Source organism: Barbus barbus, assembly GCF_936440315.1.
Source record: "Barbus barbus genome assembly, chromosome: 36".
Lineage (NCBI taxonomy): Eukaryota > Metazoa > Chordata > Actinopteri > Cypriniformes > Cyprinidae > Barbus > Barbus barbus.
Genome location: NC_136714.1, coordinates 13,711,086 through 13,726,190, shown reverse-complemented (window position 1 = coordinate 13,726,190; position 15,105 = coordinate 13,711,086). Strand labels below are relative to the sequence as shown.

Here is a 15,105-nt window from a genome sequence, read left to right as displayed (position 1 = left end):
GAAATATGTAAAGTCATTTCAAATAGTGTGATATAAAGTTGAAAAAGTTTGTAGAAACGTCCATAATCCGTCCACACTTAGATAGTCTGTCGTGTGAAATTCTGAGCGGTAATGAATGATCATAACTAATTTGTTAGCAGCATAACTATAAAAACATGATGTTCCAGTATAGGAACTGGAGCAACTTCAGTGGCCATTTTTTAATAAAAAAAAAAAAAATTATATTCATGATGCTGTGTGCAATCATGGAAACTCAACAGAATAGGTGGACGTGCGCCCCCCCCCCCCCCCTCCTCACTTCGGTCGGTGAGCGCGAGCCCTCTCCATCCTCTCCTAAAGCCCTTTACTTTGCGCATGTACAGCTAAACTGAACATTTCATCGACTCCAAGATGGCGTTAACACCACTGGCTTGCGTTCTGCTTCTCCTTTCCATGCAATGTGAGTACGCATCCCCACACGTTTATACTTTCTTTGTAGAAGAGGCAAAAGTGATACAAATAGCGGTGAATCATTTATCGAAGTTCTTGAAATGTGTTTCAGTGAACGTCCTGTTTCACAGAAGTGCTCGTCTCTTCAAGCCAACTAAACTATTGCGCTAACCCGTTAGCTCTTTTAGATGAGAATTTAGATGTGGCTGTTGAATCCAAAGTGGGTTAAAAGTAACATTTTCGTGTTTCGCGTTTTAGTTTTCTCTCGCTGGAATGTTTCTCATCCCGCTCTCCGTGTTTGTCCAACTAACCATTAATAAATCCGCACGCCTCTTATTCTACGGGTTACATGGATTGTTTACGGGAATATTAGATTTGCTTTTAAAGCTCAGCCTTTATAATCCCATAAAACTCATATAAAAGTTGTTTTCGTGCTGTTTTGATTCACTGGACCATTCGGCTCAGTTCTTTGTTCACGCTTTAAAAGTTTTTGAAATGGCATAAACAAATGAGGACTGAGTTGTGTTTTGGTAGTGGTGTTTTTTTCCATTTTGCTTTAATTAAAACGGTCACGTTTTCGTTAGTTTGGGGTGTTTTAGCGAATATAAACTGGCATGGGGCATGTTTTCTGCCTAAAGTATTCAGGAGAGGGGGTCAGGCAGCGCGCTTTGAACAGCAGATCGCCTTCAGTCTGCACAGTACTTCGCTCTTAAGTCTATAGGGCTCGGGGAAATAATTAAGAAGATGGCATATTTTTATCCTGTATCGTTTGAAGAGTAATTTAATCAGAGGTTTCAGACTCAGTCTAGACCAATAGCTTAATTAAATTCAGTCAGAAGATGAGGTTTCTTTTCTGGACTGAAAATAATCAGTAGCTTCCATGTTGTAGCCTAAATAATTAATATTGACAGTTTGTTGAATTCGATTTTGAAGCCAGTATAAACTCTTTCAGTTATTCAGGTCATGTGCTCTTTATTTTCTGTTTATATCTATTACTTTTGTTTGATTTAAATGACCTTTTAAAAGGTTAACTTTAGCCTAGTTGTGGTTGTAGACTGTCATGTATAGGCTCTTGTAGAACTGCACATCTCATGTGATTATTCTAGTGTGCTGATTGGCTTAATTATTGACTAAATACTGTTGGTAAGTCTGTGTTGTGTTGTGTACATACTCTAAAATGTACCGTCTTTCTTATTCTCAATTTCTGTATATTTGACTAGTTTAAAAATGTAACTACATTAGTGGCCATGTTACATTTTTTTAAAAACATGCTTTGTTTCTAGTATTTACTTATTTAAATACATTGCAACTAATGTGGAGTGTAATTTTAATTCCATATAATTTTTCAGTCTGTTTAGTTTAATTTGGATTAAAAGTACTTTACAAAGTAAGTCACCTCATCAACAGAACATCTGAAAGTCTATGCCAAATGAAGTGTCTCTGTGCTTTGTTATACCTTATATGTTTAAAAGCCCGTGTCTAGTCACTGGAGTGTATTTATACAGTGGAAACTCTCCGGTGTCTTTTGCCAGCACTTTTGGTGCCAAGATATGTTTTACTGGATAGGATAAAATAGATTCAGGAATAGTGCAAAGGTTGAGATCACACCCCGTATTTTAGATGAATGCTTGGACGAGTGGTAGACTTCCATTTTAGTCCATAGCGAACGCTTCAGACATTTGGAGAAACGTGGTGTCGTGACATAGTAAAACATATTCACCATTGTGTCACCTATGAAAATCCTGATAATTGTCTGTTCATGAGGTTAGTACTTCAGATGTTATTAAATACAGCTTAAATAGTGAAAAACAGTGGAAGTGATAGCTTGTCCCTAGAAGGCTGAGTGTGCTTTCTCTTCCACCCGCTGCTTCCCAGCAAATGGCTTTCTGGGGGTTCATGAAAAACATTCTGGACCTTCTGGGCATGTCCATCAGTTACAAGCTGACATTTTTGATTTGTTCAGTAAGCAACAGAGAGAAATATGTACAGAAAAGATAGCCATTCTCTGTGTTCTTCACCCAGGGCTGTTGCGGACAAAGACACGTTGCCCTTCCGCACGTGCTTAGGTTTGTTTTAGCTGGAAGGTACCACATGAGAAAAGTATGTTGTAAACAGCATCTTGTATTCCTAAAGGTAGTTTATCGTCACTGTATAGTGATGGAAAAAATTCCAGACAGGGGGTCCCAGCGTAATCCGCATGGGTACCAGGACAGGCAGGCTGTCGTGATGAAACATGCTGAGTCTTTGAGCAACAGGGGAACGGCACATGTCTGGTCAGCCAGCCGGAGTAACCTGGAGTAACGTGCAGAAACAGCTGAGTGGCTGTGGGTGCGAGTGAATGGACGACCCCCCTGACACGGAGCTGAAATATGTCCCACTCATACTCAGCATTGAGAACAAATGTGAAATTCTCACCCACAAACAGAAGTCGTGAGAATTAATTCACTTCATATGCGTAATAACAGACACGCAGAGGTGAAGATGATGTAAAAACATTTTGCATTTTAAGTATTAAAAAGTAAAAAATGTTTTTTGTGAAATGGAAATCCCTCTGAACAAAACATGAAAGGTGTTGCTTATCCTGCTTTTTATGAATTTGTAACTTTTGGTAAGCAGCGATAGATGTGGAAGGGAAAGCCTAGAACTAACAGATTCGCAAGTCAGGAATGGCAGGCATGTGCATTCCCTAAATGTCAATAAGACTTCCATGTGTAAGATGGGCATTGATCAAAATAGTTCCTGACTGCTGTGATGGATATACTGGAGCCCATGCAAAGGAGCAGGATTAGGACAGACTCTACTTTTATTTTTATTTTGTGTCATTCTTGACTTTCTTTTTTCTTGGAGCACAATATTTTCAAAGACTGTTTTTAATATAAAGTTAAAGACAAAGGTGTCCAAAAACAGCACTGTTCTCCACTTTCATTGCTTAAAAAAATATTTTGGAGACCTATTACCACAACTTAAATAAATGCGTGGTTGTGAGTTAAAAAGTCAAATTTAATTATTTAATTAAACCTTTTAATTTGCAAACATTATTTTGATGAGTTCAGTTGACATTATGTTGATATTTACATCGACAGAATATTGTGTGTAATGTAAACTCAGATTTCTGTGCTGGTTTATTTTCTTAAAAAAATAAGTTATAGTAACTTAATGAAAGGGTCTTGTTAACTTTGGAAATTGGACAGTGCACTCTAAAAATGCTGGGTTAAATATGGACAAACCCAGCGATTGGGTTGTTTTCAACCAACAGTTGGGTTAAATGTTTAACCCAACTTTCTGGCCAGTAACCCAACCGCTGGGTCAAAACAACCCAATCGCTGGGTTTGTCAATATTTTACCCAGCACTGGGTTGTATTTAACCCAGCATATTTTGGAGTGTGGATTTCTAGTTCCCAACATTTTTTTCATAGGACTGAATAGTGTTATTTTTATCTGTTTTATTAGTGAAGGTAAAGACCTGCAAGTGTTTAATGCTGTTATGTTTTACATTTATAAGAGTTCATGTTATGTTGAAGTTTGTGTGGTTACCACTGTGCAGTAGAGTAGTGCTTGTTGCTGGCTGCACTGCAATGACTGCACTAATGCCAGTGACAGGTAATATCTTACTTGTTCGTAAAATTTACATACTAACTACATTACATTTAGCATGTGTTATTACACTCTAAAATGGAAGAACTGTTGGTTGAAAACAACCTAATCGCTGGGTTTGTCCATATTTTACCCAGTTTTTAGAGTGTAGCTGTTGATTTTAACTGAAATACTCAAGAATAATTGGTTCCAGGACCTACTTAAATATTTAGAGCAGCTTAATTTGTTTCATAATAAACATTAAAAAAATAGTTTATGCTACAAATTATTGATTTCCTCTTACTCAGTTTAGGTTGTTGGTTGAACATAACTTCATTAGAAGTCTTTATAACTAAAAAAGAGTGTTGAGAGTTGAGCCAACATTATTAAAGTGTAAAACATTTTTCAAATGATTTCTCCCCAAAATAAAAAAAATGGGTTTAATTTGTTCTTTTCGGGTCATTTTGGAATTATCCCTTTAAATAGTTTTTGATTATATTTGATTTCTCATGACTGGTATTTCTAAAACAATGCATTTAATTATCATAATACATAATTAGTATTTGTATATTTTCACCTTCACCGATACAGTTCCTCTTTATTTATTCCAAGTTTGGGTGATAATTTCTGAATACTGAAGACTGTTTAGATAACTTCCTGTCACTGATTTCTGTCTTGTCACATCCTTCCAAAGGAAAAGACTGTGCAATTTTTTTTCTCAACTTTGTCTTTCCCAGTAGGTGAAACGCTCCAGAGTGAATCAGTTGGATACTGTCAGCTTCATGCAATAATTTCTTATTAGACAATTTCAGAGGCTGAGATAATGAGCATCTCTCCCCTTCAGTCTTCATTTTCAAATAGACTTGTTCGCTGGAATCAAATGCTGGGCTCTCTATGGAAACAAGCCATGTGCCCTGTTTATAAGCTCACAAAGAATGGGACTGACATGATAATAACTGAAATTCTAACTGTCATATTTTCTGTTGTTTTTATATCAATCACATATAGATTAAGGTGGTGTTCAAACAGAATGCGTTTTTGCATTCCACTGTGCTGCTTTTCAATTATTTTTCTATGTAAACATGCTGTTGTGCTTGTGTCTGACGTCTTTTGCAGTGTCTGGTGCATGACATGCCATTCCAAAAATGCACTGCTCAGATTAAAAGAAATGCAACTATCAAAAATACTTTTCTTTATTCCACTGCCTTGTGTCTCATGCATCTAATGATGTGTAAGGACAGAAAACAGTAAGATATAAGATCTTTGTCTCAGTAAAATGGAGTGGCATCTTCATTGAGTTCCTCCCAGCTGAAACATCAGCCATTTGCACAACTTGTATTTGTTCGCTATCACAAGTATGAATGTTGACAGATAGAACAGACGAACTCCCATGATTCACCTTGGTGACGATGATTTGAATCCCTCACAGCAGATATCAAGTTCTAAAGCGACTGCTATGAAGAGCAGATGACTTCGGTATGGTGATAAAAAAAGACCCGCAAAAGCATTTGTTGATTGTTCCAGCAGAGGTTTTGAGGGAATAAGATGAGCATGACAGATTTTTACATTTCCAAATACTGAGAAGTTCACACAAGCAGGAGCTCTTTTTTGAGGTTAGTGACTGTGGGAGATGATGTGTGGCTGTACAAGAAACTCTGATACATGATACAAAACTCTATCAACAAACAGCTCATCTTCTTGGATTTATTATCTCTCCATCGAATTATGCTTTGTCATTTTTATGACTCTAGTCAGACCCGCATACAGTCAATCATAAGAACAATTTATCACCTGCTCGACGGCCCACTTTTTCATTGGGTTCGCACGGCTGTTCACCAGGAATGAGAAAATGTATTACCCTAGCCTATTTCATATCAATTTTTAATGATTTCCATTTGTAGTGCCTTTGAGCCTATATATTTTAAAGAGCAATATTACCTATTTTAAAATAGTGCCTCCACTCACTGTATCAAAGAATGATTAGCAGTTGATAAGTTAAGGCAACATAAACGGAGCAATCTTAATGAGAATCTTATTTGCAGTGTAACTCCACTCTGGGTTAAAATCCACCATTAGCACCAGATTTGTTGAGTGCGTTTAGCCGACTGGTCAGATTGCACTGACAGATTGCGCTCAGACCATCTGGCGGGCCGGCGTTAAGGCCACCTCATAACGCTTCTCGCACTTATTTGCTAAGTTAACAGGAATGAGTTTGAAAATAAAACCAGGCAACCCTTAAAGCTGAGCTTGAACATTTTATGACAGCCACAGGCGAATTAGATCTATTTCAAGATGCCATCTGATTCACAAAATGCGATTAAATCTGAGCATCTGTATTTAAAGATTAAGATAAAACATACAAGTATTTATTCGAGTCAGATTACCATCATTGTAGCTCCTCCATAGACTTTATGCACAGCAAAATCACACTGAAAAAAGCAAGTTACTTTTAAATACAAGCTTAATGGTTTGCCTATATTTTGAAAGGAATGTTTGATTCCTCCAGTGGCCTCAAAACTTAAATGAACTTTGTAATAGTATGCGCTGAGTACAGCTGTTGTGGGTTTGTGTCCTGAATAAGTAAGTGCCTGGGATATTTGTCATTAAGCCAGACATTGGTCGAGATCTTCCCACCCAGTGGTTCAGAGGTGTGTATATAAGCCTATGTATGTTTAATAGGCAGAATAGGTTTGTTTTTACTGTAGGTTTTATGCATAAAGCTGTTAACCAAATGTTTACTGACAAAAAATTATATCAATCATGACAACAATTAGTTGGCCAATGTGGAAAACTTAGGAATTTTTAATGATTTTTTTATGAGTATAGTGGTTTCCAATTTATGAGAATGAAAATTAAAGGGATAGATCACCCAAAAGGACAGTTCTGTTGTCACTTACTTACCCTCATGTCATTCCAGACCTGTATGGCGTTCTTTCTTCTGTAGAATACAAAATAAGGTGTTTTTTGTTCTTACATTGAATGTCAATGGAATGTTGTTTCGGACCCCAATGACTTTTGTTGTATTGGGAAAAACAGTTAAACCGTTCGTCAAAAACACATACTACTTGTGTTCTAAAAATGTAAATTTGAGCGATATTTAATATAAAACTACTTTACAATTCATGTTCTTCTATTATTCTATAGTCTAAGGCCCAATCCCACCACTACAATACCGTTACACATCATTATACGTCGATTAGCCCCTACAATATACACACCTATACTGGTGTGCTGGTGTGTATTAGAGCCTTTGATTAACGTTCTATATTAATGCGCTGCTTACTGACACACACACACACACACAGAACACGCAGCTCACACACACAGGAACAAAGAAACTTGTCAATGCTGCCCCGCAACTTTTATTAATAACATAGTTTAAATACTGAATCGCTACATTATATTTTCTAGCAACGAGAGGATAATATATATTGAATGTTATTTTGAAGAAAACTCACTCATTGGCAATTGGCAATATTTGAGAAAACGTTTTAGCATTTTCTAATTATTATGAGGATTAGTCCCCCTCAATGTCTGTTGTGGTTATCGTCCTGATCAGATATGAAAATATGTTGCGGCACTATCGTGCGATCAGTAGTAATTTAACATTAGCATTTTTTTGCCAACATTTCTTTGAATAGCATGACTGTAAATATGAACACATGATTGAATGTAACACAAATTAAATCATTACTTTTCTTTAAAATCTTTATTAATGCCTTTTTGTTTGCTTGGGCAGCCATGTTGGCGTTGTAGCCAGTTTATGCTGAGATAATTCTCAAACCTCTTAGTTTGAAGCGTGGTCCCGAAAAATGTTCATTTGAAGGGCATTCTGGCCCCTCCCCCTACCCCTACGCCTCCAACCAAAAGAGAATCGAGGCACCCCTACCCCTTCACATGAACGTGCAAAACGGAGGGGTTGGGGTAATTGTTGGGGTAGAGAAAGGGGTAGAAATGGGATTGGGCCTAACTATCATGGCAAAAAGCAAATTTTTTGCTTGTTTTCTGAAAACTGAAGGTTATACATAGCAGTTTGTTCAGGCTGTCCCAAGGCGAACATGTTATCTCAGAGATTTGCTCTATAGCAGACAATACAGGCTACGTGTTTAGATCACGGCTGCATATCAGCGTACACCAAGATGCCCTTAAAAGGAGTCGCTAAGATAGGGAGCATGAGACGCTTCCTGCAGGAAACTAATCAGTCAGTAGCCTTTAAGAAGATTTGCTGAGACTTGAGACGTCCTAATAACGTGCAGAAAGATGGAAACAATGCCAGAATGCTGGATGTAATTAAAAGATCTTACTGTAACTAACCGAAGTGGAAAAGATGTTGCTGTTGTTAATGTTTACCGAAACATCAGAGCAAGACAGACTACAAATACAGAAGGAATGCAAAAGTGTAGCTGTGTAACTTTTGATTTAATAGATACATTTAAATTGAGTATAATCAATATTACAGATTGCAAGGTAGATGTTTTCCATATGCATTTTTATGCACTATCAATATATTTAATATAGTTTCATGTAAGTATATATCAGTATATATATCAGAGTAGCAGTGCTCAGGTAAAATCTGGATTATAATTTTTCTTGTGTATTGATTTAATATTAGATATACACTGATGTGTATTTGCTAGCATAATTGCTCTACATTAACAGCCTGTATCTGTTGTACTTGACCTCTTCATTGGCAAAGCTCTCAGAGTGTGCATGGCCTGGGGGATGTTCTCATAAATAGTAGAAATGATTGGCTGTAGCAATTTTTCCTAATGCCCCATGATAATTTCTGGCTTCTGAAAGTATTGAACTGCAATGGCATTTGCATAAATTGTCTCTTTAGAGGACAGAGCATTTCTAATTATGCTGATGCTTCAATTTAATTTCTGTGAAGGTTAGTTTAAGTTTAAATCATTTGCCTCCAAGCTCAAGAGACACTTAGCTTTTGTGTAGAAAAATAAGTTTACTATTTTCTTTTACTGTTTTAATCATGATGCAGTGCATTTATTGTGGATTAGATTATTGTGTTTAATTTCACAGTACTGAGCTAGAAGAGGCAGGAAGCCACATTGTCTGAGGACGTGTTGTGTAGTACCTTAAATTACATCTTCCCTTTGTTGTTCTGTGGACTGAAGAACAAAGAGAACACTGATGTGTGGCTTCTTGAAATATTAAAACATAAAACAGTAGAGAAAGAATATAGACAACAAATAATTTATGGCAAAAATAAGGCCCAAGAAGACACACAAATAATGCCTTTTAGCTTGGTCCCTTGAAAGTACAAAACCATATAGCCATTGCACGCCTCAGAAGTGAAAGTTTTCCCCAAAGTTGAGAATAGATTCTTTTTCTTCGTCTTTTCCACTGCACAATGATCTTATGGTTCTGTGCACATTCATGGAATTTTCACTTGGAATCTCAGTTTTGAGCGGATGAAACTGCTACAGATGTACAGTGAAACAAATTCTCTGCTACAGAGTCATTCATGCAGAAGTGGGCAACCATGCAGCTTTATTTCTTATCAGCACCACTCAAGATCACTCCTCATATGTCTATGGGCAACATCCTATTGTTGAGGGAGAATATTTGCAAGTTGAGACCATCAGTGCAATGGAAACTCCAAATCTGAGGTAGAAAATGTAGGGTAAAGCACTTATTCTCGTATCAGTTTGCTGGATGTTTGATCTGGCCGCATTTCAGGAAAATAGAGTGCAGTTGTCTATCAGAAGTAGTCATCGCATGTGTTACACTTATCATGGGTGGGGTTAATTATATCTACTGCTATCCAAATTGGAGATTCCAAAATGACGGCAATAGAGTTGACTGAGCGAGAGATATTTTCAGCAGTTGAGGAAATACTATTCCCCTCGTAAAACTACCCTCATTAGTGAGTTTACTTTGTATTCTCTCTGGGCACCAAAGGCTTAAAGCAGATAAGCGTCATGCAGTCAGGTCAGGACATTAGGAATTGGCAGGCACGCACATCTGGATCAACCGATGCAAAATGTATGCAATGTTTATAAATCCTTACACAAAGGACAGTTGTGTTACAGTAGTTTTCTCTGTTATACATTTCTGGATTAGCTTGAATGCACCAACATTTGATGATGATAATTGTGAGATCTTGATAAAAACAGTTGAATGCACACTTTATCTATTCTCAATCTTTTACTCTGTGCCAGTGTTTCCTGCACCACTGTTTTGCCGAATCTGCTGTTTTTCAGCAAAAGAAGCCATATTTTACCTCAGTTTGCCCTCCAAATTGAATGTGTGAGGTAAATGGCCTGCTTCACTATTGTCCATATGTGACCCTGGACCACAAAACCAGTCTTAAAGGTCCCATATTGTACACCTTTCTGGAGTTTTATTTTAGTTTTGTTGTCCTTAAGAATATATATTTGCGGTATAAGTACCAAAAACCATCTCAATATATTTTTACAGCTCCTTTCTCATGAGCGCTGATAAAAACAGGTAGATTTGGCCTGTCTAATTAATATTCATGAGCCTATCTTCTGATTGGCCTGTTGTTTTCTGAGTGACGCAATGGCTAGGCCAACCACAGGTAACTAGGGTCATGTAGGACCGACGTCACAATTACGTCACCGTGCTAAGCTGTAAGCAAAACAAAGGGAAAATTGCCCTGGAGGCGGCCCATTCAAACCAGCGCAGATTCGGCTACATAAGGAGCTAATATCATCTTGTTGTGATGTTGGGTGCCAGAATCGAAGTAATACAGCCTCAAATTAGACATTTGATCTCCTGCTTGATACCTGCTGCCACTGCCAGACAAAAACCGATGACAGCTGTGGTTAAATGTGATAAATCGAGCGGACTGGACAGAAACGATCTTCTTAAATGATCGCGTTTGCAGCGCACACTTCTTATCAGAAAAGGTTCAATAAAGTGTGGTCTTTTGTTGTTATGGGCGCGTCTGAAGATTTCTTGCATCTCACAACTGTCGTGTATGAAATAATGTCTGTGTGCATGTGTGTAAAACAACAAACTGACGATTTATATATAACGTAATCATTTGTAATTGTATATACATTGTTGTGATTAATTGTGGCTGGAATAATATTGTAGCAGTAAAAATAGTTGCCTGCTGAAATTGAAATGTATTTGCATGTTCATCATGACTAGACAGACGGTGAGTTTGTCTTTACTATACATGTTAGACGTGATCCACTCATAGTAACAGTCCTGTCAGATCGTCCATCCTTTGAAGAGTGTAACGTTACAGGTCGGCCGATCTGGTTTCGTCCGTTAAAGTGAACCTTTTCGACATGTTTCCATGTTGTTGTTGCTCATGGACGCCATGCTGTCTGGGGGTTTGGCAAAAGGACGGAAGGCGGTGCTTGGGATGCTGGTGACTGAAGGCAGTGACCGAGTAGATCGGACATCACATTTTTACGGAAGTCACAGCGGCTCATGAAAAAACAGCTACTTTATGCAGGCTGTGTGCACTTTACTGTGGACTGACTGTTTTGAAACTTATATGGTAGTTGCATAGCCCCTAGACCTCTGTTATCATGAAAAAAGCCAGGAAATTTCAGTTTTGACAATATGGGACCTTTAAGTGTAAATTTTTCAAAATTTAGATTTATACATCTGAAAGCTGAATAAATAAGATGTTGATGTATAGTTTGTTAGTATCTGACAATATTTGGCTGAGATACAGCTATTTGAAATCTGGAATCTGAGGGTGCAAAAAAATCTAAATATTGAGAAAATCGCCTTTAAAATTGTCCAAATAAAGTTCTCAGCAATGCATATTACTAATCAAAAAGTTTTGATATATTTACGGTAAGAAATTTACAAAATATCTTCATGGAACATGATCTTTACTTAATATCCTAATGATTTTTGGCATAAAAGAAAAATCAATAATTTTGACCCATACAATGTTTTTTTGGCTATTGCTACAAATATACCCCAGCGACTTAAGACTGGTTTTGTGGTCCAGGATCACATATGGGCTGCAATTAATAACCCCTGCGTGGCCGGTGTAGTTCGTTTTACAAACTAACGAGTCTTATAAACTGGTTCTTTTTAGAGAATCAAAACCATACAGCACAACCAGTGTAATTCAAATCAAAAACATTGACTCCTTTGAGTGGGTCCTTTTGATGAGTCGTTAAAAAAAACTGACAAGCTCAGGAGTTTGAATCAGTCTGATGAATTCACTGTTTAAAACAGAGTGGTTAATGTGTCAACATACAGTTACCATTACCTTGCATCATTATTATTATTATTATACTTTTAAAGGCACATTGTAAATTAAGTTTATCCATATGAATCAGGAAAATTTCTATCAATACCCATCCCTACTTTTACAAAATTTTGTCAATAATTAAACCTTCGTTCATCTTCGGGATAAGATATTTTTGATGAAATCTGAGAGCTCTCTGACCCACCATAGACAGCAAGGGTCCTACCACGATCGAGGCACAGAAATGTAGTAAGGACGTCATTAAAATGGTCCATGTGACATCAGTGATTCAACTGTAATTTTATGAAGCTACGAGAATACTTTTTTGTGCACAAAGAAAACAAAAATAATGACTTTATTCAATGATTTCTTCTCTTCCGGGACAGTCCTCCACCATTATCCAACAAAATGGCGCCGCTGATGGCAGCTATTGTGCGTTGCTCCTCGGTGTTTGTATTGTTTTTGTTTGTTTTTCCTGTTTTTTGTTTTTCAAATAAGATCAGCTTTACCAGGGATGATCTACTGAACATTCGGCAGAACACACCACAAAATCTTCTACCGGTTTTTGATTTTTCGGACGTTTTGCTGGACATTGTAGTTGGCGGAGCTGTAGCTCTGGTCAAACGCTTCAGGAGGCGCAGACGGGGAAAGAGAGCCGGCGCGCTCGTGAAACTTCGTCAGCGCGGATTTAGAACGGCGTTGCCTAGCATCCATCTGGCGAATCTCCGCTCTCTACCCAACAAAACGGACGAACTCCTTCTGCTCTCCCGGACAAACAAGGACTTTTCTAACTCTGCTGCTCTATGTTTCACGGAAACCTGGTTGAATGGCGACATACCGGACAGCGCGATCCATCTGCCTAATTACCAGCTGATAAGAGCAGATCGGGACACAGAATCAACGGGGAAATCGCGCGGCGGCGGGACATGCTTTTACATCAATGAGAGGTGGTGTACAGATGTAACTGTTTTAAAGAAGATGTGCTGCTCAGATCTAGAAACGCTCTTCATTAACTGCAAGCCGTTCTATTCGCCGCGGGAGTTTTGCTCGTTCATTCTCGTGAGTGTTTACATTCCACCGCAAGCGCACGTGAGCACAGCTCTACAGAAACTCGCTGATCTGATCACAGAGAGTGAACAACAACACCCGGACTCTGTTTTAATCATTCTCGGGGACTTTAATAAAGCAAATCTCTCCCGTGAACTGCCAAAATACAGACAGCATGTTACATGTCCCACCAGAGACAGTAATATATTGGATCACTGTTACACAACAATAAAGGACGCATATCACTCGGTTCCACGAGCAGCTTTAGGACTCTCTGATCACTGTTTGGTTCATCTTATTCCATCCTACAGGCAGAAACTTAAGTCTGCGAAGCCTGTATTAAGATCTGTTAAAAGATGGACTAACGAAACAGAGCGGGATTTACAAGCCTGTTTCGACCTGACTGATTGGTCTGTTTTTGAAGCTGCAGCAAATGACCTGGACGAGCTCACAGAGACTGTAACATCATATATCAGTTTCTGTGAGGACATGTGCATTCCTACCAGGACTCATCTATTCTACAACAATGACAAACCATGGTTCACTGCCAAACTCAGACAGCTCCGTCAGGCCAAAGAAGATGCTCACAGAAAGGGGGATAAAGTCTTGTACAAACAGGCCAAATACACACTGGAAAAGGAGATCAGAGTGGCAAAGAGGAATTATTCTGACAAGCTCAGGAACAAATTCTCTTCCAGCGATCCGGCTTCAGTGTGGCTTGGATTAAAGGACATCACCAGCTACAAAACACCACCCCCCAGCACTCTGGAGAATCAACACCTGGCAGACGACTTAAACGAGTTCTTTTGTCGTTTTGAACGATCACCCCACACCCGCCCAGAACACCCCTCCACACAACCATTCACACCTCCAGCAACCCCTCTCTCCCCCACACCTACAATTCAAATCAGCGAAGACGATGTGTGCCAGGTCTTCAGGAAAAACAAAAGAAGGAAAGCACCTGGTCCAGATGGTGTGTCACCAGCCTGCCTAAAAATCTGTGCTGAGCAGCTGGCCCCCATCTTCACACAGATCTTCAATAGATCACTGGAGCTGTGTGAAGTCCCCTCATGCTTCAAACGCTCCACCATCATCCCCGTCCCAAAGAAACACAAAATTACTGGACTAAATGACTACAGACCTGTGGCACTAACGTCTGTAGCCATGAAATCATTCGAAAGACTGGTTCTGGCTCATCTGAAGGACATCACTGGACCCTTACTGGACCCCCTGCAGTTTGCCTACAGAGCAAACAGGTCTGTGGATGATGCAGTCAACATGGGACTGCACTTCATCCTGCAGCATCTGGACAGACCAGGGACTTATGTGAGGATCCTGTTTGTGGACTTCAGCTCTGCTTTTAACACCATTATCCCGGAAACCCTTCAAAATAAACTAACTCAGCTCTCCGTCCCCACCTCCGTCTGCCAGTGGATCAACAGCTTCCTGACAGACAGACAGCAGTTAGTAAAGCTTGGCAAATTCTCATCCAGCACTCGAACCATCAGCACTGGAGCTCCTCAGGGCTGCGTACTCTCCCCACTGCTCTTCTCCCTCTACACCAACGACTGCACATCTAAAGACCCCTCTGTCAAGCTCCTGAAGTTTGCAGACGACACCACACTGATCGGCCTCATCCAGGACGGTGACGAGTCTGCTTACAGACAGGAGGTTAAGGAGCTGGCTGTCTGGTGCAGTCTCAACAACCTGGAGCTTAACACGCTCAAAACTGTGGAGATGATCGTGGACTTCAGGAGAAACCCCCCTGCTCTCCCCCCACTTACCATCATGAACAGCACCGTGACTGCAGTGGAGTCATTCAGATTCTTGGGCACCACCATCTCTCAGGA

The 15,105-nt window shown here is 39.1% G+C and overlaps 1 protein-coding gene across 1 annotated transcript in view; it reads left to right on the top strand.

Annotated features, from left to right (window-relative positions):
• The first annotated feature begins 296 nt into the window (after nucleotides 1-296).
• LOC306856055 (junctional adhesion molecule 3B-like) overlaps nucleotides 297-15,105 on the top strand; it is a 40,949-nt gene continuing 26,140 nt past the window's right edge. Inside the window, exon 1 of the mRNA XM_079395025.1 lies at nucleotides 297-439. Within this exon, the coding sequence (XP_079251151.1) occupies nucleotides 391-439 (49 nt within the window). The 5' untranslated portion in view covers nucleotides 297-390. The remainder of the gene's footprint in view (nucleotides 440-15,105) is intronic.